At 39.0% G+C, this 23,320-nt stretch overlaps 1 protein-coding gene across 10 annotated transcripts in view; it reads left to right on the forward strand.

Annotated features, from left to right (window-relative positions):
- The window catches only part of xrn1 (5'-3' exoribonuclease 1), a 97,411-nt gene that overhangs the window by 46,603 nt on the left and 27,488 nt on the right, over window positions 1-23,320 (forward strand). For 4 of the 10 annotated variants that reach the window (XM_078205615.1, XM_078205626.1, XM_078205644.1 and 1 more), the window contains exons 20-32: window positions 2,562-2,693; window positions 3,770-3,932; window positions 5,075-5,188; window positions 6,630-6,728; window positions 7,280-7,395; window positions 10,268-10,414; window positions 12,449-12,538; window positions 13,693-13,828; window positions 15,100-15,156; window positions 16,482-16,614; window positions 19,291-19,360; window positions 19,713-19,935; window positions 22,044-22,175. In XM_078205615.1, coding sequence (XP_078061741.1) covers window positions 2,562-2,693; window positions 3,770-3,932; window positions 5,075-5,188; window positions 6,630-6,728; window positions 7,280-7,395; window positions 10,268-10,414; window positions 12,449-12,538; window positions 13,693-13,828; window positions 15,100-15,156; window positions 16,482-16,614; window positions 19,291-19,360; window positions 19,713-19,935; window positions 22,044-22,175 — 1,612 coding nt within the window. The remainder of the gene's footprint in view (window positions 1-2,561; window positions 2,694-3,769; window positions 3,933-5,074; window positions 5,189-6,629; window positions 6,729-7,279; window positions 7,396-10,267; window positions 10,415-12,448; window positions 12,539-13,692; window positions 13,829-15,099; window positions 15,157-16,481; window positions 16,615-19,290; window positions 19,361-19,712; window positions 19,936-22,043; window positions 22,176-23,320) is intronic. The other 6 variants (XM_078205622.1, XM_078205635.1, XM_078205664.1 and 3 more) reach the window with 2 other exon arrangements.

Genomic DNA, 23,320 nt, shown 5'->3' on the forward strand with positions numbered 1-23,320 from the left:
CGGCATCTCCACATCATAGAATATAAAAGCAGGGATGTCTTGATGCACCTGTACAGGGCATTGGTGAGGCCGCAGCTGGAATACTGTGTGCAGTATTGGTCCCCTTATATGAGGAAGGATATATTGGCATTGGAGGGAGTGCAGAGAAGGTTCACCAGGTTGATACCGGAGATGAGGGGTTTGGATTATGAGGAGAGGCTGAGGAGATTGGGTTTGTACTCGTTGGAGTTTAGAAGGATGAGGGGGGATCTTATGGAGACTTATAAGATAATGCGGGGGCTGGATAGGGTGGAGGCGGAGAGATTCTTTCCACTTAGTAAGGAAGTTAAAACTAGAGGACACAGCCTCAAAATAAAGGGGGGTCGGTTTAAGACAGAGTTGAGGAGGAACTTCTTCTCCCAGAGGGTGGTGAATCTCTGGAATTCTCTGCCCACTGAGGTGGTGGAGGCTACCTCGCTGAATATGTTTAAAGCGCGGATGGATGGATTCCTGATCGGTAAGGGAATTAAGGGTTATGGGGATCAGGCGGGTAAGTGGTACTGATCCACGTCAGATCAGCCATGATCTTATTGAATGGCGGGGCAGGCTCGAGGGGCTAGATGGCCTACTCCTGCTCCTATTTCTTATGTTCTTATGTTCTTAAGACAAAATTATGCTCAACTGATTACAGAAGTCAGTTCTCGGCACGGAAATTGTGTTCACCCCAGAAGCTGCAGAACCGTTAAAAGCTGTGACTGGTGACTGCATATTGTAACCAGTTGCTTTCTTGGATTATCACCCAATAGAATATGTCAATGTCTGAAACTATAACAGTGTAATTGATAATGTGAATTACATTGTTAAGGGAAACAGATGATGGCTATTTAGGGATGGGCAATAAATACTGGCCAGCCTGTGACGCCCATGTCCCATGAATGAATTTTTTAAAATTTGAACACAACTAGGGGTTAGCTGGGTCACTGGGTGTAGGTGACGAGTGTTGATACTGAACAAAGTCAATTAATTCTCTCAGCGAGAAATGGTTCTGTGTCTTAGTTTTGATTCACCAACCGGTGTGGATTCTGTTAACTTTATTGTAGTAACGATGTGTGTCATTTCAAAATTTTAATAATTAGAATGGGAGCTCAGTTTCGCAATTTATTCACAGAAGTAAAGTGGGTTTGGGACTGAAATTCTCCAGTAAATTTCTGGACCCTTGGGAATGCCAAGGACAAAATCAAAATTGGTATGTCAAGTGATTGAAGTATTACATTTTTTTAATGCAAGAAGCTTGAAGCTAGCCATTGGATCCAGTCTCATGGGTTCTTTAAGATTTTTGTATTTGGGTGGAATTGTTGTATTAAAATTCTAAAATCCAAATGCTTCATTTGATTTGATTTATTATTGTCACGTGTATTAACATACAGTGAAAAGTATTGTTTCTTGCGTGCTATACAGACAAAACATATCGTTCATAGAGAAGGCAAGGAGAGAGTGCAGAATGTAGTGTTACAGGCATAGCTAGGGTGTAGAGAAAGATCAACTTAATGCAAGGTAGATCCATTGAAAAGTCTGACAGCAGCAGGGAAGAAGCTGTTCTTGAATCGGTTGGTAGGTGACCTCAGACTTTTGTATCTTTTTCCCGACGGAAGAAGGTGGAAGAGAGAATGTCTGGGGTGTGTGGGGCCTTAATTATGCTGGCTGCTTTGCCGAGGCAGCAGGAAGTGTAGACAGTGTCAATGGATGGGAGGCTGGTTTGTGTGATGGGTTGGGCTATATTCACGACCTTTTGTAGTCTTGGGCAGAGCAGGAACCATACCAAGCTGTGATGCAACCAGAAAGAATGCTTTCTATGGTGCATCTGTAGAAGTTCAGTACATCATGGCAGAATAGCAACTGGTTAACTTTACAGTAGCTTGGGAGAGCAATTCAACAATAACAAAATCAGCTACATCTCCCCTGTTAAGATCTGTTTCGCTAGTGCTGTGGCTTGTTTAATTACTCTTTCTGTTTCTAATATTGGTCAGTCAAATATGGCCATATGATAATGTCCTGTGTACACGACTGGTCCACTTCTGAATGGCAGCACCACACCCAAGCTCTTTGGAAAATCAATATAATCGCTGTGGCACGTCGTAATGCGTTTCCCAGCAAATTCTGCTTTGGATTGACACTCGAGGATTAGGGCAACTAATAACACCAATGCTGTCAACTTCAATTTCGTCTGGATATTTGCCAGCTGCTTGCCATTTGCCTGAGAGAAGAGGCAGTCCAACCAGCCCTAAATCTGGCATCAGCATTTGCACAATTTTGTAGCAGGAGGCTTAATGGGCTGGAAGTCAAATCAGTGACTATCATGGTCTAAAAACTCAGTACTGTAGCATTTGATTTTCCTGCTGAATCACTAGGGGTTCAGTTGGCTGTTTTCTTTAGAAATTGACATTACAGATTAATTTTTATGCATTGGGTCATCAATGTTTAACAGAACAAAGTTAGTAAATCAAGGAATTTCAAGTTCTTCTGCTAACTATGTATAATCTAATGGGACTTGATTTTTGTGCCTGTTTTATCTGATTTCATAGATACTTTTTAGATGAACCTGCAGGAGTACAAAAGGTATACACTGGGAAAACGCCACCACCCACTAAGGTAGTTTACCTTGGAGACACGGAACGAAACATGTGGAATAGAGAAGTACACAATCTATCTGAATTGTAAGTAAATTATGCATGTCAGATTATTTTTTCATAATATTTATTCATAATATTTAAATTCATACATTATAGTTACAAAGAAGGAATATTATCCAGCTATAGGTAAACTTGACCATTGAGAACTAAATCAGTTGGATTGTCCAGTCATAGTGTTCAAAATCTGAAAGGCCCAATCCTCCCTAAAGCTTGGGAGGTTATTGTCATCTGAAGCACCATTTTGGTAGTTTGTGTGGCCAGAGAAAACCAAGATGCACTGCCAATCAATGCACTATTTGGTTGGGACTGCAAAAGGCATCATGGACAGCTTGGCCTTATCCAGCTATAAGCAGAATCTAGGGATGGCAGGATAGTCATATTTTGGACTTGGAAGCACTTTCCAGTCTGGAAGTATGTGTAAGTAATTTGTGTTGAAATGAAGTAAGGTGGGAGGGAGGCCGAGGAAGAGCATAGACCCGATGGGCCAAATAGCCTGTTTCTGTGCTGTGAAATTCTTTACACAAGGATACAAAATTCACATGGCCCTTTGTCGCCACCAGCAGGAGCCAGATGGCACTACAGCTGTTTATAAAATGCATACAATATGTATGAAGCTTATTGACATAGTGGTGTCCACAGTACTGCATATATATTTTAGCATGGCTGTCAAAGTTTGATCTGAGGAAAGTGATGCAGAATGTGTTACGCATGATAAAACCTACAATTGGAAAGTTCCTTGGAGTACTTTTTCTATCCCTTTCATGCTTTCCCCAATGATAATGGGACACAGTAAACACAGGCATGGAGCAAATATGCTTTAAGACTTTGCTCGGAATGAGGTCTCAATTGCAATGATTTTTTAAAAATTATCTTTCGAATGGTCAAATAAGCTAATGCTCTAATTATAAAATATGCTATGTAATTACATGCCATAGTGGCTTATGTGTATTGTTTTCTTAATATTGCAATAACCTTGCTGTATGGAATGACTATGAGTAATTAGATTTTTCTTTGTCGGGCCACTTTCCAAACCAGCTGAATTTATTTACTATTTTTGATGATTGTTAAATTCATGTTTTTTTTAAAATCAAACTTTTCAGTTACCACAAAAGGAAAGGAATCCTCATCAATGAAACATCGGTGCTTGTATATGCACAGCTCCTCACTGGGCGTCGATACGTATTTGGCCATAATGGTGAAGTTACCTTGGAGAAGGAATGGTCAAAGCAAGTACTACCATTTGCTCACCAGACCATTGTGAGGGTAGGAATTCAAAAATAAAGAGCTCGGTGCTGCTAATCAAATAATATTTATGCTTTGTTTGTTGGTGTGGCGTTTTAACACACTGCTTTGGTTTTACCGATTCTTAAAGTTTAAAATACAATTTTCTTTTCACATATATACAGCTGTGAATAACTGGAGAAGTTAAATGCGGTATTAGATTTTTTTTTTTAAAAGAGGCTTATAATGTTACCAAAGAAGAGAAGTAAACTTGATTGGAAAGGTTTTAAAAATCAGCAAAGGATGACCAAGAAACTAAGGTAGAAGGAGAAAATGGGACATGAACCTGAACCAGCAAGAAATATCAAAACGGATTGTAAAAGCTGCTGCAAGTATGTAAGAAGGAAGAGCAGAACGAAAGTAAACGTGGTGCCCTCCGAGTTAGTAGAAATAATATTGAGGAATAAGGAAAGGGCAGGAGCATTAAGCAAATATTTTATGCCTCTCTTCACAGTAGGAGACATGCAGAACATAAATTAAGGAATCCCAGAGTCTAATGAGAGTGAGAAACAAAGTAATTAGTATTAGTGAAGAAAAAAATATAATCAATTATTAGTTCTAAAAGATGACAAATCCCTGCACCTGGTGAATTGCATTCAATTGATTTAAGAGGTGGCTGCAGAGATGGTGGGTGCACTAGTTTTGATCTTCCAAATTTCATAGCTTCTAAAATGGACCTTGTGGACTGGAAGATAGAAAATGTAACCCTGGTCTTAAAGAAATGAGGGAGAGAGAGAACAGGGTGAATTATAGGCCAGATAGCCAGATAAAATTAGTAGGAAAAATGCTGGAATGTATTAAGATTGTGGGCCATTATTGTGGATTGCAATCTTTGGAATTCTACTCCAGTGGGTTGTGAATGTGCAGTTGCTTTGTCTATTCAAAACAGATTGATTTATTCTTAAGCGCTAAGGGAATCGAGGGGTATGGTAATAGGATGGGCAAATGGAGTCGTAAAAGTTCAGCCATGATCATAATGGTGGAGCAGGCTCGAGGGGCCATACAGTCTGCTCCTCCTATTTCTTATGTCTAATTACAAAGATTTAACTCTGATTGTGAAAGTTATGAAATCTCTGATAGTGATTTATTTGAGAAATTTTAACTTTTTAAAATATCTTTTTCAGGATCTTAACTCATTTGATTCCAGTTTCTCTCACTTCAGTTCATTGGATGAATTGTTCCCACCCAGAATTAAAGTGTTCATGATGGGATCGCCCTACTATGGCTGCATGGGAGAGGTTAGTTAATTTTTGATGTGGAGTTCTCAAATTCTGTGCTTTGATCTTGGCTGGAATAATGGCACACGTACCACAAAAAACATCTCTACCGGAGGGATGGAGGTAGTAGGGGAGGAGTGTAGGGACATTTATCTGGAGTTTCTGATCACTCTGTGTTTGTGGACAGTGAGTGGGGAAAGAATTACAATCCGCTGTGATGTCCCAATTTACAAATAGCAACAATACAGAATGAAGAGCCTGTGTGTGAAAGGTGGCCACTTTGGCAAGATATTGAAGTGCAACCTGTCTCCATGGGACTAAAGCTCAGCAATGGGCTCCAACCCATTATTAACTAATCTACTGATCAGCATTTATGCATGAATAGTATTATACTCTGTATTAGCTTTACACACATTTGGAAAAATTAAGTATTTTACTTGAGCAGGCAGATGCAAAGGGATCTTATCACATAAACATCTCAAAACACTTCATACGGTGAGTTACTTCTGAAGTGTCGTGACTTGACTTGGATAGACAAAACAGCCATATTCCAAATTGGAAAATCTTAGAAAGAGTAACCAGGTGAATATTCAGTTTACCTATTTTTGATTGTTTTGAATGAAGGTGACCTCTTGTACAGGGTACAGGGCAGATCATCTTGTGGTTCTTCACGTTGTACTGAGAAATCCAGCATTTGGCTGAGCAGGGAATGATGGCTCAATTCAATGTCTCCTCTGACAGTTCAGCATTCCACAATACTGCATTGGTATGTTCATGTGTGTTAGCAATAGATCTTGAGGCCTGTAACCTTTTGACTTCGAGACAAGGATGCTTTCAACAAAGCCAAGTTGACATTCTGCTTTGAACATGAATGAACCTACTTTCGGTTCTTTGTCAGTTTGGCCAGGTGGTAGGACTCTCCCCGAGTCAAATGATTGCGTCTCAAGCCCCACTCCCAAGACCTGAATGCGTAATGAAGGGTGAAACTTCATTGCAGTACTCATGGACTGCTGTATTATTGGAGGATATTGTCTTTCAACTGAACCATTAAACTGAGATCTTGCCTTTCTTTTGAGGTAGACAAAAAAATCCATCACATACAAGATCTAACGTTCTCCGAGAATCCTGGTCAATATTACCTCTTGCCCAAAACACAATTATCTGATAATTTCACACACTGTTTTTTGGAGAGTCTTACTCTTTTGTGAATTAATAGCTTTGTTTGGCTACCAAACAGTGACTCGACTTCAGGAAGTCATTAATTTGATGTGAATTGCTAGTAGCTCTCCAGATGCGAAAATGCAAGCCTTTTCATTTTGGTCTGTCAGTCACAAATTCTATTTTCTCATGTGCACCTGTTTGTATGCTAGTTAACTGAAATACATTGGTCAAGAATGTCATGTATCCTGTGTTGAAGAAAATTAAAGTTGCAACTAAACATATAGCTTGAATATCTTGATAGGTTCAAGACTCTTCTGACGTTGTCGGAGATGGGAGAATCCGTGTGGTTTTCATCGTTCCATGTGAGCCACAGCTAGATGGCATTATACAAAACCAGCACGTAAGTATGAAATGTTAATTTGCACTCTTAATCTTGTGCACAATTCAATTCAATATCACTGATACACACTTTTACAACACTCATTTCAGACAATAATTTCTACACAGCTGCAGCAACTAAATGGACACACTTGTTAAAATGTAGTAAATTCTTTCTCCATAATGTAATTTAATGGCTTGATGTATCCCAGTTGCTCTGTACCTTAACTCACCTATTGTGTTGTCAACTTGGAAGTCGTATAGTGTATGTCAAAGCAAATGTAAATGCTTACACAGTGAATATCAGATTGCCTCTTGCAAATAGCTAACAGTCAATCATCATGCTCCTTTTCCAGACCAAAAGAGAGCAATATGATTTCCAATCCTCCCCTCTAATGTTGAGACAATGTCACTTCTTTCCGGACTAGCCTTGGGTCTATGCTTTCCTTGATTTTTACTCCTTTACCTTGAATCATGACTCCTCATTTCAAAAATTTGAAAAATTATGTTGATTAATTTTATTTTGAACCAGATATTTGTATTGTGGCATTTCAATTTTCTAATTTGTTTCAGAAATATTCTACAAAATACAACCCAGGATACGTCTTGGCCAGTCGTCTTGGAGTTACTGGGTATCTTGTGTCAAGGTTGACAGGAAGCCTGTTTATTGGAAGAGGATCAAAGCAAAAGTAAGCTTGCCTTTACTTATATTTTCTGTTTACTACTCTTTTTATTTTGTTAGACTATTCTTTGACTTGCTGTGACATGGAAATAATATTAATGATGATGCATTGACTGCTTCCTCATTGAAAAATTGGATAAATAGTCATAGGCTGTCACGGTGCATTCAAGAATACTTGATCCAAGAGTTGCATTCATAAACACTTGCTAATAGCTCAGCTCTCCACTCTTCACTTTGGTGAAGGAGGTGGAAGTTTTATCCATATTTTCTGCATCTAAAATGTGCTGCTGTCATCTCAAGCTGGTAAATGTGCGAGGTGAGATATGTGACTTGTCAACTGAAGATATTTGGAGTTAATGATTCATTTTTCTTCATTTGTGGGATATCGGCATCATTGGCAAGACCAGCATTTATTGCCCATCCCTAATTTCCCTTGGAAAGATGGCAGTGAACTGCCGCCTTGAACCACTGCATTCTTTGCAGTGAAGGTGCTCCCACGGTCTGTCACGATGTTGCAGGATCTTGCCCCAGCATCAGTGCAGGAACAGTGATATATTTCCAAGCGAGACTGATGTGTAAACTTGGGGTGCAATTTGATGGTGTCGTTCCCATGCGCTTGTTTCTGTTATCCGGAGTAGCAGAGGTTGGGAAAACAGGAACTGCTGTCAAAGAAACCTTGGCAAGTTGCTGTAATACATCTTATGAATGGTACACGTTGCTGTCACTACATTGGTAGGTGGAGTGAATGAATTGTTTAAGGTGGTGGATAGGATGCTGAACAAGGCAGCTGCTATATCTTGGATGTTGTGGAGTTTCTTCAGTATTGAGCTGCACTCATCCAAGCAGATGGAGAATATTCCATCACACTCCTGACTTGCTTTCTCAATGAGAGAACAGTAGCAAAGCTTTGGGAGTCAGAAGATGCCTCATTTGCAGCAAAATACCCAACCTCTGACCTGCTCCTATAATGACAGTATTTATGTGACTGGTCCAATTAAGTTTCTGGTTAATGGCGACTCCTAGGATGTTGGTGATGGGAAATTTGTAAATGGAAATAACACTGAATATTAAGGGCGGTGTATGGTTTGAGATGGTTTTGCTGGGAACTTGGCACAGATGCTGTTTGCCGCTTATCAGTCCAAACCGAATGTTGTCCAGCTCTTTCTGTGCAAAAGCTTGTATTAATGTATTGGGCTGCAAAACCACTGACGATAGTGTGTTCATCGTGCCACCTCCTCCTGTTTCTTTAATTGCCCAACACCATTTATGCATATTTCAGGACTACATAGCTTTGATCTGATGAGTTGATTGTGGGATCGCAACTCTTGTTTTTGCTATCTGGCATGTATGTAATCCATACAATTCATAGAATCTCTACAATCCCTGCAGTGCAGAAGGAGGCCATTCGGCCCATCAAATCTGCACTGACCCTCCGAAAGAGCACTCTGTATGGGCCCACTCCCCGTCCTATTCCTGTAACCCTGCACATTGATCGTGGCCAATCCTCCTAACCTGGGAGGAAACCCATGCTGTCCTGTGTAGCTTCATCAAGTGGGCACTTCTGTGTTTCAGTGCACTGGTGTTGGTCCTGGCATGATGTTATACTCTAACATTGTTGAACTGGGATTGATTCCCTGGCTTGATGGCAACAGTAGAGTGAGGAAAATTGCTTGACCTTAAGGTTATAGACTGGTTGAATACAATTCTGCTGCTAGTGATGACCCAAAGCACCTCATCCATGCCCAATTTTGAGCTGCAGGATTAGTTCTGAATCTATCCCACTTAGCACTTTGGTAGTGACAAAACATGATGGAGGGCTTTTTCAGTAAGAAAATGGAATTTCTTCTCCACAAAAACTTGCAATGGTCACACCTGCTAATGCTGTCATGGACTGATGCATCTGTGACAGGTAGACTGGTGCGAACAAGATCAGGTAGGTTTTTCATCTTATTGGTTCCCTCAGCACTAGCCCAGACTGGCAGCTAGCTACTGGGTCAGAACCACTATTGGTGAAGGACATTGAAGTCCCCCATTCGGAGTGCATTCTGTGTCCTTCTGCCATCATTATTTTTTTCAGGTGATGTTCCACTTGGAGGAACACTGATTCATCAGCTGAGGAAGGGTGGTAGGTGGTAATCAGCAGAACTTTCCCTTGTCTGAGTTTGACCTGACATAATGAGATTTCATGGGGTTTGGAGTCTATATTGAGGACTCCAGGGGCACTTTTGATTTGACTTGATTTATTATTGTCACATGTATTAGCATACAGTGGAAAGTATTGTTTCTTGCACACTATACAGACAAAGCATACTGTTCATAGAGAAGGAAATGAAAGAGTGCAGAATGCAGTGTTACAGTCATAGCTAGGGTGTAGAGAAAGATCAACTTAATGCAAGGTAGGTCCGTTCAAAAGTCTGATGGCAGCAGGGAAGAAACTGTTCTTGAGTCAGACTTTTGTATCTTTTTCCCGATGGAAGAGAGAATATCCAGGGTGTGTGGGGTCCTTATTTATGTTGGCTGCTTTGCCGAGGCAGCAGGAAGTGTAGTCAGAGTCAGTGGGTTTCTGATGGTATGCCACTGTATGGTGCCTTTTGGATTGGTCTGTTCTTCCTATGGGACAGTTCATATCCAGGGATGGTAATGGATGAGTCTGGAATGAAAGGTGTGATATTCTCAGCATGTCCTGTGAAAGAATGATGACAAGGCAGTTGAAACGCAGAATTCTACTTGATTGTGATTTTGGAGGAATTACATCACATTATATACACACACAACCAGATTTGTAAGTACGTAACGCTAATAGAATTTTAAGGGCACCTGAAATTGCAGAATATAAACATTACTTTGGTTTAATCATCTTAAAATCTTTATTTTACCAGTCCTCTTGGAGAACAGAAAATAAATGTGGGGCTGAACCTGAAGTTTAATAAAAAGAATGAAGAAGTACCTGGTTACACAAAGAAAGTTGGGAATGAATGGCTGTATTCATCTGCAGTTGAACAGGTTCTGAGTGAATATCTAGAGAGGTAAATGATGATTTTGTTGTGTATATATAATTCAATATTTTAGTAATTGTGACATCTAACCTTGTTTACCTGGGGCAAAATGCTTTATTTAATTGAAGGTGTGCTTTTGTAGAACCAGAACTCCACAGGTGCCTATTCTAAGATTGAATCCAAGTCTCAAGCTTTTAAAAAAAATCAATTGCTGATGTAAGGCAGGATTCTTTAGTTCTTGAGTACTCAATCCAGTGGAGAATTTGGTCCAGTGTAATGCACCTGTATTATTCCCCTGATTGATATTTAACACAGGGTACATGAATGCTTGTGTTATCATAAGCATGGATTGCCACTACACCTGGCTAATATGATGAAACCTCTTAATGCTCAAATTTCTAATTAGCTCTGGGATTTGGACTGCATTGGATGTAAAAGATCCTATGTCACCATTTGGAAAAGAGCAGGGCAGTTACTAGTGTCCATACCAATATTTTTCCCTCAACCAACATCACAAACAGATTATCTGCTGATTTTCTCATTGCTGTGTGTGGGACTTAACTTTGTGCAAATTAACTCTTGTGCTTCTGACAAATGACATTTCAGAAGTACTTTTCCTTTGTATTTGGGAATACCCAGTCAACTTTGGCTGAGATTAGAAATATACTTTTGGAATTTTGGATGTTGGTGCCCTGTCATTCCAACACAATTATTCACCAGATAATCACACTTTATTTGATTTGATCTGATTTATTATTGCCACATGTATTAATATACAGTGAAAAGTATTGTTTTTTGCGTGCCATACGTTAGATCGTTCTCTTGATGCTAACTGGGCCATTAGACTGATGATTAGCATTAAATGAATAAAGATGGGAAATTAAAAGAATTTAGAGTCATTAACTCAGAATTTAATTGTATGTAATTATAGTGCTTTGGTACAATGGTCATTGAGTATGGATGATATTTAATATTGAACAAGTATTTAAAAATAAAGTGTATAAAAGTATTTGGGGAGAAAGCAGAAAGATGTAGTCAGCTCCAGTTAGGAGCTAGGACCAAAATATCCCCAATTAACTGAATTTCAGTAGCCTCCTGTACTCTGATATGTGCTATTAATATATTTTATATTTAAGGAAGACTGCTTAGTGTTTTGTTACAAGCAGTTAGTTTGTCTGGCAGGAATGCAGTAGATGCAGAGAGAGCAGGATAATTGCTCATTATAGCCATGTAAGTGTTTATTTAACAGCTTATTGGGGTGTTTTTTCATTAAAGTAATAAGGTGAGTGAAGTATACAGGGGTAGAGTCATGTGATGCTAGAAATGGGAGTAGCTAGGCCTGTAGGAAAACCGTTTCATTTTCATTTTAAAATAAAGAGCAGTTGCTGTCTGGAGCTGGTAGAAAGAAGATACTCTCTCCAGAGGTTTTCTGAAAGCTCCAGGGCTGCTACCCCAATCAAAGCAAGTATGCCATGATTTGTTAAGTAGTTTTTAAGTGGAGTTCTGACTGAGAATTGCTTGAAGTCAGAGGTTTTCTAAAAGCTGCTGAAAGTCATTCCCTCTCTCTGAAAGCTCCAAGACAATTAACAAAGGTTAAAACAAGTATGCCTGTGTTTTGCTAACTGTTTAAAGTATGTTTTAAGTCTATAAGAGAAACGTTGTTTAGTTGAAACTGATATGGTAAGTTAAAACTTAGAATTGTTTCCTTTCATTTTAAGTATTCAACTGTTAACGGCTAAGCTAATTCATTTGTTATAGTTAATCTGCATGTTAAATAAAGTTGTTTTGATAAAAGCTCCCTAGTTTGTCAGTAGAATCACGCCTGGAGCAAAACATCTTATACATGCATTTATGTCAAAATAGAAAAATTGTTGGGGTCAAGTCTGGCTTCCTAATATATTGAAGTTCTGATCTAGCATCCTAACAACCCCTTTCTATGACCCTTTGGTTTCTTCACTCAGAATTTGTTTTGTTGTTAAAGAAAACTATATAATTGAATACCTTTTAAATTGTTGGGGCAAAGAGTACTTTTTGACCAGATGTAAGCTGTCTTTTGTGTTTTAGGTTCCCAGAATTAATAAGCTACATTGCCCAAAACAGTCAGGAAGATTTGTACTATGAGGACAACATTTGGTCTGGAGATGATGTAAATGGGTGAGATTATTTTACCAAGATTGCATGGTTTAATTTCAATTTAGCTGCAGATACTTTGACCTTTCTCATTATAATCTTTCAAGTGTTTTAAACATTATCTTTGGGGCAAATTTAATTGAGGGTTTAATTATCTTGCCCACTAAAATTTCCAATATTCTCACCACATGCTAAGGTTTGATTCCATAGGAACAGGAGTAGACTGTTTAGCCCCTTGATCCAGTTCTGCCATTTAATGAGATCATGGCCGATCTGTGAATAACTCCTTTATCCCACATCCCTTAATATTTTGATTGCAAAATTCTGTCAATATAAGATTTAAAATGCAAATTGACTCAACCTAGACCATAGCTGACACCTGTAACTTGCTGGTCTGTTGATCTAATACTTTAAATGCACAGAATCCCTACAGTGCAGAAAAGGCCATTTGGTCCATTAAATCTCCAAAAGAGCATCCTACCCAGGCCCATCCTATCTCCGTAACCCCACACATTTACCATGGCTAATCCACCTAACCTACACACCTTAGGACACTAAGGAGTAATTTAGCGTGGCCAGTCCACCTAACCTGAACATCTTTGGACTGTGGGAGGAAACCAGAGCACCCGGAGGAAACCCACGCAGACTGGGAGAACATGCAAACTCCGCACAGACAGTCACCCTAGGCCAGAATCTAACCTGAGTCCCTGGCACTGTGAGCCGTGCTAGCCACCATGCCGCCCCTAGTATCAACTGCTGTTTACAGAGAATAATTTCAAACTTGTACCACTTTTTTCATGTAAAGGTATTTCCTAACTTCACTTGTAAAACTCCAACCGTAGCACTTCATCTAAGTATTGCTCTTCATATATGGGGCTAACTATTCAAAATATAAAATTTTAAAGCATACAAGCTTATTTAACGTAGGTGGCTGAATGGTAAACTGAAATGGATACCAAGGTATGTTGGTAAAATATTTTTTTGCTTCTTGTCCAATTGTAAGTCCAGCTGAGACCAAATTGACTCAACCTAAGCCATAGCTGAAACCTGTAACTTGCTAGTCTGTTGATCTAGTACTTTAGTTCGTCTGTTGATTTTAATAAGGCACTAAGTAATGCTTTCGTACTATGCATATAGCTAAGTGTACAACTTTAAAAATTGCATTTAAATTTAAACAGTCCTGAAAAGGTCCAAGAAATTGGAGCCTGGTTGAAGATGCATCCTGTCAGTAGTTTGTCAAGAGCATCATGTGACTTGAACCTTCTTGATGAAGCAGTTGTTGAAAAGATTGAAGAGGAGGTAGAAAGATGCAAGGTATTTATCTTGAGTTGCTACTCTTAATATATGAATGTTGACAGGCTATGGACCCTGTTCTCATTTGGTCTCTATCAACACATGCATTTCCCAGGTCACCGGACAGTGACCAGAGGAATTAGAAGGCTAGTTGATTCTGTTTTTTCCCTGCCTGTCATTGCACCCCTCTTGTGCCCCTGTTAAGTAAGATCAAGGCATATACTGAACCTAATGCTGATCTGTCTGGTTACATTACACAATTTTACAAATTGGTATCAGAGAATCCAATCAGAATTTCTTTTGGTCCTTTTTCTATTTACCTCCCATTCCTATATACCTGCATTTCAACTCCTGCAAGAAAAGTTTCCCCTACTTAGTTAAACGTCTAATCAAGAAGGGCGTTGGTGGAGCTGTTCCCAGTTCTGTGTATCTCTGCTGCTGCCAAACAGCTGCCAATAAATGTATTTACATATGAATTAGGAACAGGAGTAGGTCATTTGGCCCCATTGCTCCACCATTCAATAAGATCATGGCTGATCTGATTGTAACCTCAACCCCACATTCAAACCTTTCACCCCCTTTTTAATTAAGAATCTGTCTAACTCTGCCTTAAAAATAGTCAAATACACTAGTTTGAAAGATTCATGACCCTCTGAGAGAAATATTTGTCTCGTTGCTGTCTTAAATGCGGGACCCTTTGTATTTAAACAGTGACCCCCTAGTTCTAGATTCTGTCACAAGAGGAAACATCCTCTCCACATCTACCCTCTGAATACCCCTAAGGATTTAAAAAATTGCAATCAAGTTACCTCTTACTCTTCTAAACTACAATACATATATAAACCTAACATATCCAACCTTTTCTTGTAAGACAACCCACCCATTTCTGGTATTAGTCCAGCAAACCTTCTCCGAACGGCTTCTAATACGTATTTCCTTAAATAAGGAGACCAATACTGTACACGCTACTCCAGCTTTGGTCTCACCACTCACTCCCAAATTACATAGCAATTGTGAAGAACTTTGCCCCAAGATGTGCCATTTTATAGTGCCTTAGCTCACTATTGCCTTCATTATCTGCTATATGTAATTCTAGTACCTAATTCCATTGAGATGAATATGCAGTAACCTATTCATTTTAACAAAGCAATCCAAAATTTCTTTTTTAATGTTGGATTTTAAAGCATGCGAGTACTTTGAACAGAAATCAAGTGGTTCCAGTGTATTTATTTTGAATGGAACAATTAATTTTCTCTAAGTATTAATGCCAATGTCATCATTATTATTCTTAGCAAAGAAGAAGTAACAAGAAAGTAAGAGTGACTGTGAAACCACATTTGTTATACAGGGTAAGTTGAATTATCCTGTTCAATCAAAGTATACTGTTTGTCTAATTGCAGGAGAGTTTTTGCAACTAACATGCCTTTTGCCTACTTCTCCATGTCAGTGAATGGTGGTGCCATTGGACAATGAAGAATCTTCAAACCAAAATTCTGACCTGGGGGAGATTATTTTTGTCTATATTAATAATATAATGCATGTGACAATTACATTAACATTTATGCGATAAGTACTGAACAAAGAAAATTCTCCCATCACCAAGTAAGATTTTGCGAAACATTCTAAAGCTGGTTATCTACCTGAAGCAAGAGTGAGAGGAAAAACAGGCAAGACTAATTCTACCAGTTATTGATCTGTTGTTAAATAGTATGTAATAACTGTGAGGTAGTACTTTTTCAGCATGGCTGGAAAAGTTTCCAGTATTATCCTACAGATCGATCTCACCGTACAAAGTTATGTTTCCTTTGACAAATTTCCAATTTTGTTGTTTGCATTGCATACCAGACAGTGTGTATCCAAATGTACTTTTAAAATTACAGTCCAGTATGATGACTTCTGGTCTGAACTGCTATGGGAAGGAAGGATAATAGTTGTGTAGCCGTTATGAAAGTTTAACATGTGGCACTGTATTAGTGAGATAATGTGGCCATGGAAAAACTAGTGACAAAACAAAGTTAGGATTTTAAGTTAAAAGCAGAAGACTGCAGATGAAATAAAGGCAGACAATAATGGAAACCGGCATTCAGGCAGCATCCGTAGAACCACTTTGAGCTAATAGGCTTTATTGATATGGCTGGCAACTTGATGTTCAGCAAAAACGTAATTTCCAGCAAAAATTGATGTCCATTCACAAGAGGTCCTTGTTCCAATTCTAGCACCACAATACTGAGTAACATTTCATTGAGAACTCTAGTGGCATGTAGTGTCTTGCTAAAGAGTTGATGATGCAAATAGCCCATTAAGCTCTACTGTTGATTACTGATATGAAAATCTTTGGTCTGAATTTCCCACATAGTGACCCATTGGAGGGTAGCTAATGTAAGCTGCTATTCAAAAAGGGAGATAGAGAGAAAGCAGGCTTTCACCTGGGATAGATGGATTCAGATCATAGTGGATCAGATGAGCTATGATGATCAAAATCAAAAGGCATTTGTGAAAATATTAAAATAGTACAAGTGGGAGTCTTATAGAATTTCAGAAGTTTGAAGCTTTGTTGTATTTCTAAATAAAATGTGTGAAACTACTTTTCCTTTTCATAAGTTAAACTGCATTTTAAACACCTGGGAATTTTCAAGGTTCTTTTTTCTTTCTAAGTTTTTATTTCCCTACACAGCCTCTGGAGCAGCAATATGGTATAGTTCCAGACAAAGATGCAGAATACCTTTTATTTGATCGTGTTGTGAATGTGAGGGAGGACTTCTCTGTTCCCGTTGGTCTTCGAGGAACCATCATAGGAATGAAAGGAGGTGAAATTTTAAGGAATATAATACTTAGAGAAAATTAAAAGCTATGGGTTCAGATGGGGAGAATGCAAATCTTGATTTATTTCAACTGAACACTTGTGACTTTTTAGACCCGTTTGTTCCACTTGCTTGTGAACTGTTATGATTTCAGTTTGATAAAGCTAGAGATTTTCTTCACTCGAGGCTGTTTATGGGAATTGTGTCTCTATTAATTGTTGAGACCAAATACCATTCTAAAAACTAATTCTCTTTGTAGATATTCTACTGTTTCCTATTTGATAGTTTCTCTTCTTTAAAACTTCCTTATGTTCATAATTGTATTAAGCCAAGCCACGAAAGAGTGCAGAAAATATTTACTAGGATGCTACTGGGACTTGATGGTTTGAGTTATAAGGAGAGGCTGGATAGACTGGGAACTTTTTTCTCTGGAGTGTAGGACGCTTAGGGGTGATCTTATAGAGGTCTATAAAATAATGAGGGGCATAGATCAGCTAGATATCTTTTCCAAAGGTAGGGGAGTCTAAAACTAGAGGGCATAGGTTTGAGGTGAGAGGGGAGAAATACAAAGGGTCCAGCGGGGCAATTTTTTCACAGAGGGTGGTGAGTGTCTGGAACAAGCTGCCAGAGGTGGTAGTAGAGATGGGTACAATTTTGTCTTTTAAAAAGTGTTTAGAGTAAGATGGGTATAAGCGGGATAGGAGCCAAATGTGGGCAATTGGGACTGGCTTAGGGGTTTTTTAAAAAAAAGGGGCGGCATGGACAAGTTGAGTTGAAGGGCCTGTTTCCGTGCTGTAAACTTCTATGACTCTACGTACAGAATTCATTTGACCTAGCAATTGGAATTCTCTGGGGCCTCTGTTGTTTGTAATATATATAAATGATTTGGAGGAAAATGTAGGTCTGATTAGTAAATTTGCAGATGATACAAAAATTGGGGGAGCGGATAGTGAGGAGGATTGTCAGAGGATACAGCAGGATGTAAACCGGCTGGAGACCTGGGCTGAAAGATGGCAGATGGAATTTAACTCGGACAAACGTGAGGTGATGCGATTTGGAAGGTCTGCTGCAGAAGGAATGTATTCATTAATGGTAGAGCCCTTAGAAATACTTAGAAATAGTTCCCTGAAGGTGCCAACTCAGGTGGACAAGGTGGTCAAGAAGGCGTATGACATGCTGGCCTTCATCGGTCGGGGCGTTGAGGATAGTAATTGGAAAATCATGTTGCAGCTGTATAAGACTTTGGTTAGGCTGCATTTGGAGTATTGTGTACAAATCTGGATGCCACAGTACGAGAAGGTTGTTGATGCATTGGAGAGGGTGCAGAAGAGATTTACCAGGATGTTGCCTGGTTTGGAGGATATGGACTATGAAGAAAGGTTGAATAAACTTGGATTGTTTTCATTGGAGCGTTGGAGGATGAGAGGGGACCTGATAGAGGTTTACAAGATTATGACGGGCTTGGATGGAGTGGATCGAGTCTTTTTCACAAGGTTGAAGGGTCAATTACTTGGGGGCATAGGTTGAGAAGGGTAAAATTTTAAAGAGATGTGAGGGGCAAGTTTTTCACACGGGGTGGTGAATGCCTGGAACGTGCTGCTGGAGGAGGTGGTGGAAGTCGATTCTAGAACAATGTTCAAGAGGCAACTGGATAGATACATGAATAGGCAGGGATATGGACCACGTAGAAGCAAGAAAATATTAAATTAGAGAGGCATCTGTGTCGGCACAGACTTGGTGGGCCAAAGGGCCTGTTCTTGTGCTGTACTGTTCCTTGTTCTCTGTTTTCTGTTTGTCTTTTTCATTTATTGTTTCTTTTTATTGTGTGCTTTTAGCATTTTTGCTGTCTGTAACCGTAAGATCTCACCCCATTTGGTGTGTATTGTTTCTATATATAGAATTAATCCAAAAGTATTCTGAAATTTTCTTAATGTGACATCTGACAGATTCACACGTTTTGCCCACTTCCTAGTCTGTCTGTCTGTGCATGTGTCTCTTTCTTATTTCCCACATCAAGCTGCTGTTTCCATTATGTATTCTTACCTGATGCCAGCAGCATTCATAATTCTGGTAACTCTTAGATTTAGATCAGATTGCTGCAAATGTTCAGCATCCTGCACAGTTATTTTTTAAAATTATTACCTTCTGGAATTTTCCACCAGCTCCTTGCACCTTAATGTGCATCTTTCTCCATTAATGTGGGTGACTATATAGGTGATACAACTAGGAACTGTACAATTCAAATTAAATATTGAAAAATTATTTTCTTTTCCAAACTCAATCATTTAAAACCCATTTTAGTTTGGGGAAATTGCTATTTCTTTAGTCAACCATTTTTGCGCAGTACATTGATTGGATCAGCATTATTTTTAATTAAAAGCAAATAAATAATGGGACTAATACAATTTCTGGTTATGAACAACTAATCAAAATGCCTTATTTTCCAGTCCCATCTCAACCCCTGCTCCCACCACCATTTTTGAGCATTGTAATGTTCAAGAATATATAAACTTTAAGTTGTGTTCAAAACAGTCCTCATTTTGGGCTGGAACTATATAGTCTAATTTATTAATCAGTTAAAGTGAAGGCAATCCTTTTGTTGCTAAATTCTTAATGTATTTGTTTGAGGTCTGCTGCAGTTCTTTTCAACAATATTTTGAACTTGTCTTTTCTGTTGTGTAGCTGAGAGAGAATCTGATGAATTTTATGAAGTATTATTTGATGACGAATTTCCAAGTGGACTTCTTATAAGGTTTGTATACACGAATATAGTTGGCTCTTTAGGGTAAATACTTGAATTTGTCTTCCTTGCGCAGATTGATTAGCACTATATTTGTGTCTTTATTCATAGATTTACTAGGTTAGAAAATAATTTCTTTAATGAGGAAAATAAAGTGAAAATCAACCTTGATTTCCTTTATGTTGAATGGAAAGATCATTTGACGTGGATTAGTTTTGCTTTGATTTTATTTTATTAATGAAATATTGCAGGTGCTAGCATCGCTGCATTTATTGCCTTACAATATTTATACTTTAAAGAAGTTTGCTGGATATCTTTAAATGGGAATTAGGTTGACTCAGATTTGCATTACATTTGTCTTTAGATGCTCTCCTGGTCGAGGTTATAGACTCCCAAAGTGTGCCTTAATCAACCTCAGTCATGGTAACCGCTTGGAGTTTGGAGGCCAGAAAGCAGCAACATTATTAAAGCCACAGCCAGCACCTATACCTCAACATGCAATGTATCCTTCCTCACAGTCTGGTGCTCAGAAAGTGTCAACAGGAGGCCTGAACCACTCCCCACGCTCACTATTTGTACCTACACAGGTAAAGAAATGCAAATGTTAATGAACTGACTGGACAAAAAAACCAAAAAACTGCAGATGCTGCAAACTTGAAATAGAAAATGCTGGCAACACTCAACTGGTCAGTCAGTACCTCGAGAGAACAGATGAATTTACTTTCAAGTGCAAATACTGCAATACAAGGATTAGCAAGCGTTTTGATGAGGAATCTGTGCGTAACATGTTAACTCGCCCATTCTTTCAACAAATGCTCTCTGTCCTGCTTGAGTGTTTCCTGCCTTTGTTGCCTTGCTTGAGTTGAAATGTGTTTTGCAATGTGACCAACTTGTAAATGCCAGTGTTTACGTCTGTCAGCATAACATTTTATTCCTTTCTCATGTTTTTCTAACATCTCGCTATTTGCCTCAATTTCCTTGTGGTTGCAAGTACCACATTCTAATCATTTTCTAAGTAAAAAAAGTTTCTCCTGGATTCCTTATTAGATTTATTAGTGACTAATTTACATTTATGATCCCTGGTTTTGGTCTTTCCCATAGGTGGAAACATTTCCTCTGACTACCCTAACAAATACTTGCATGATTTTGAAGATTCTATCTGGTCACCCCTCTGCTTTCAGTTTTCTAGAGAAAAGAGCTCCGGGCTGTTCAATGTTTCTTGAACGGTATTACTTCTCAGTTCATTTATTCTTGTGAATCTTTTCTGCACCTTTCCAAGAGCCCGTAACCCTTTTATAAAATGGAGACCAGAACTATGCACAGTGCCCTTAAGTGTGATTAACCAAGCTTTTGATACAAATTTACCATGACTTCTCTGCTTTTCAATTCTATTCCTCTAGAAAATGAACCTTTGGTTTTTATTTGTTATGCTCTTGCTAAAGCATTGCTACCTTTTAATGATTTGAGTCTTTTCATTTGAACCCTTATTATTCAACAGGTGTGTGGCCGATTTTCCTACTAACACAAACCTCACTGAATTCTCTCATTCTGCTGGTTAATATAGTAGTTTATATTTCGGCTTTGAAATTCATTTAGAAAGATACAGAACTGCTAATGAGGGTAGTCATTTTTAAAAATGCAACAGGAGCATTTGAATGCTCAAATATGGCAAGAGGACTCTAATCCATTTATAAAGTTTTCTGATTGTTTGGATATTGGATTTACATGATCCATCAGTTCCTGTTTATTATGTGGAGATGCAGGGACTGGGCTGGACGAGCTGAGAGCTCACATGACACCAGGTTATAATCCAACAGGTTTATTTGAAATCACAAGCTTTCGGAGCATTGCTCCTTCGCCAGTTGAGGTTACATCAAGGACATCTGAAACCCATCATACAAGGAACCCTCAGCTTTTGTCGCGATACTACAGACTTCTTACAGAAACTCAGCACCCACGGACCAGTCGAGCCAGGATCATTCCTCATCACAATGGCCGTCTCAGCACTCTACACCAACATCCCACATGACAACAGCACTGCTGCAGCAGCCTCAACACCAACAACAGCCAATCTCCAGATGCCACCCTACAACCCATCTACTTCATCCTTGGCCACAACGGCTTCACCTTTGACAACCAGTTTTTCATCCAGACACATGGGACAGCCATGGGGACCATCCCAATACACCAACATCTTCATGCACAAGTAGACTTCACCTGACTAAGGAGCAGCGCTCCAAAAGCTTGTGATTTCAACTAAACCTGTTGGACCATAAGCTGGTGTCGTGTGGCCTCTCATCAGTTCCTGTTTATGATGGGGCTTTTCAGTGTGTTTTCCACACACCTAGATTCTGCTAGACTGTCTGGACTAGTTTGATCATCACAGCAAACCGTGATTTGGGTCTGGATTTGTGTGAAGTTGGTGGCAATGCAGCCATGTGTTAAGTCACCATTAATGTAATATGCAGCATTTGTGTCAGAAGGATCAAATTTTCATCGATGTAATTGAGGTCTTTGATACTGTAAACTGGATTCCAAGATTCTTTTACTGCTTTTCCAGTTCTAGAAGTCACCAAGATTAATCTTGTAAAGACATTGTTAAATTGGTTTGAAGTGTTTTGTTGACGTAGAAATACATAATCCAAATTTGGATGAAAATTTTTGTCAATATTTTAAGATGCATTTTATCATTTAGCAGCTAAATGGAAGACAACCATATCTCAGGGCAGAAAATTCAAAGAATCATATCAATCATCAGAAAGCAAATGGACCATCTAGTGTTCTTCAAAATGATGAAAACTGGGGCAAAGTAGGATCTGCTAAGCCGGTAGGAAAGATGTTGACTACCCATTCGATTTGTGCATGGAGATTTTTTAAAAATATGAATTTTGCGCTCCAATGCATCTGTTCTTCTATCCCTCCTGAATGCACATGTACAGAAGCAAAACATGTTCTGCATTTGCTCCAGATAGGATGAATTGTACATTTTTGAAGCGTTATTAGCATCAAACCTCCAATGTAGCATTCCCTGATGCATTGGTTTGAAATTTCAATTTCTTGATTTAACAGTTCTTGACCCTCTGTTGGTTGAAAGTTTTTAAGTAAATTGAGATTAATGGTTTTCTACTGGATGTTAGTGTTGCAGTGAAGCGGTCTGGGAATGGTGTCCTCGCAGTCAGCATTGCAGAGAAGCAATCGTGATATTTAAAAGGGTTTTTGGAAGAAGAGATTAATGGAGAAACAACACAAATAAAATGGAAATCTGGGTCATTATAATAAAGTAATATCAGTAAGCAAAGTAAGGTAAGGGAAATAAAGTTAGCGTAAGGGAGACGCGTTAATATTCTCATAATTTTCATTCTCATAAGCATAACTTACTGATCAACCCTCCTACATTCAAGTCTAAATTATTTATATAGACCACAAACAGCAAGGGCCCCGACACTGATTCCTGCGGGATTCCACTGGACACAGTCTTCCAGTCCAAAAAAAACACTCCTCGACTATCGCCTTCTGCTTCCTGCCACTCAGCCAATTCTGGATCCAATTTCCTTGGATCCCATGGGCTCTTACCTTTGCTATCAGTGAACCGTATCAAAAGTCTTGCTGAAGTTCAAGTAGACTGCATCCAATTACATTACCCTCACCTACACACCTGGTCACCTCTTCAAAAAAATTCAATCAAGTTGGTCAGACATGAGCTTCCCTTAACAAAACCATTGATTAACCCCGACCTCGCCAAATGCAGATTAATGTTGTTTCTCAGGATTGCTTCCCATCGTGTCCCCAGCACTGAGGTTAGACTGACTGACCGAACTGTAGCTTCCGGGTTTATCCCTTCCTTCCTTTTTGAATAATGGCACCATGTTGCTGCCCTCCAGTCATCTGGCACCTCTCCTGTGCAGTAAGAAGTCTCACAACACCAGGTTAAAGTCCAACAGGCTTATTTGGTAGCACAAGCCACAAGCTTTC

Source organism: Mustelus asterias, chromosome 3 (genome assembly GCF_964213995.1).
Source record: "Mustelus asterias chromosome 3, sMusAst1.hap1.1, whole genome shotgun sequence".
Classification (NCBI taxonomy): domain Eukaryota; kingdom Metazoa; phylum Chordata; class Chondrichthyes; order Carcharhiniformes; family Triakidae; genus Mustelus; species Mustelus asterias.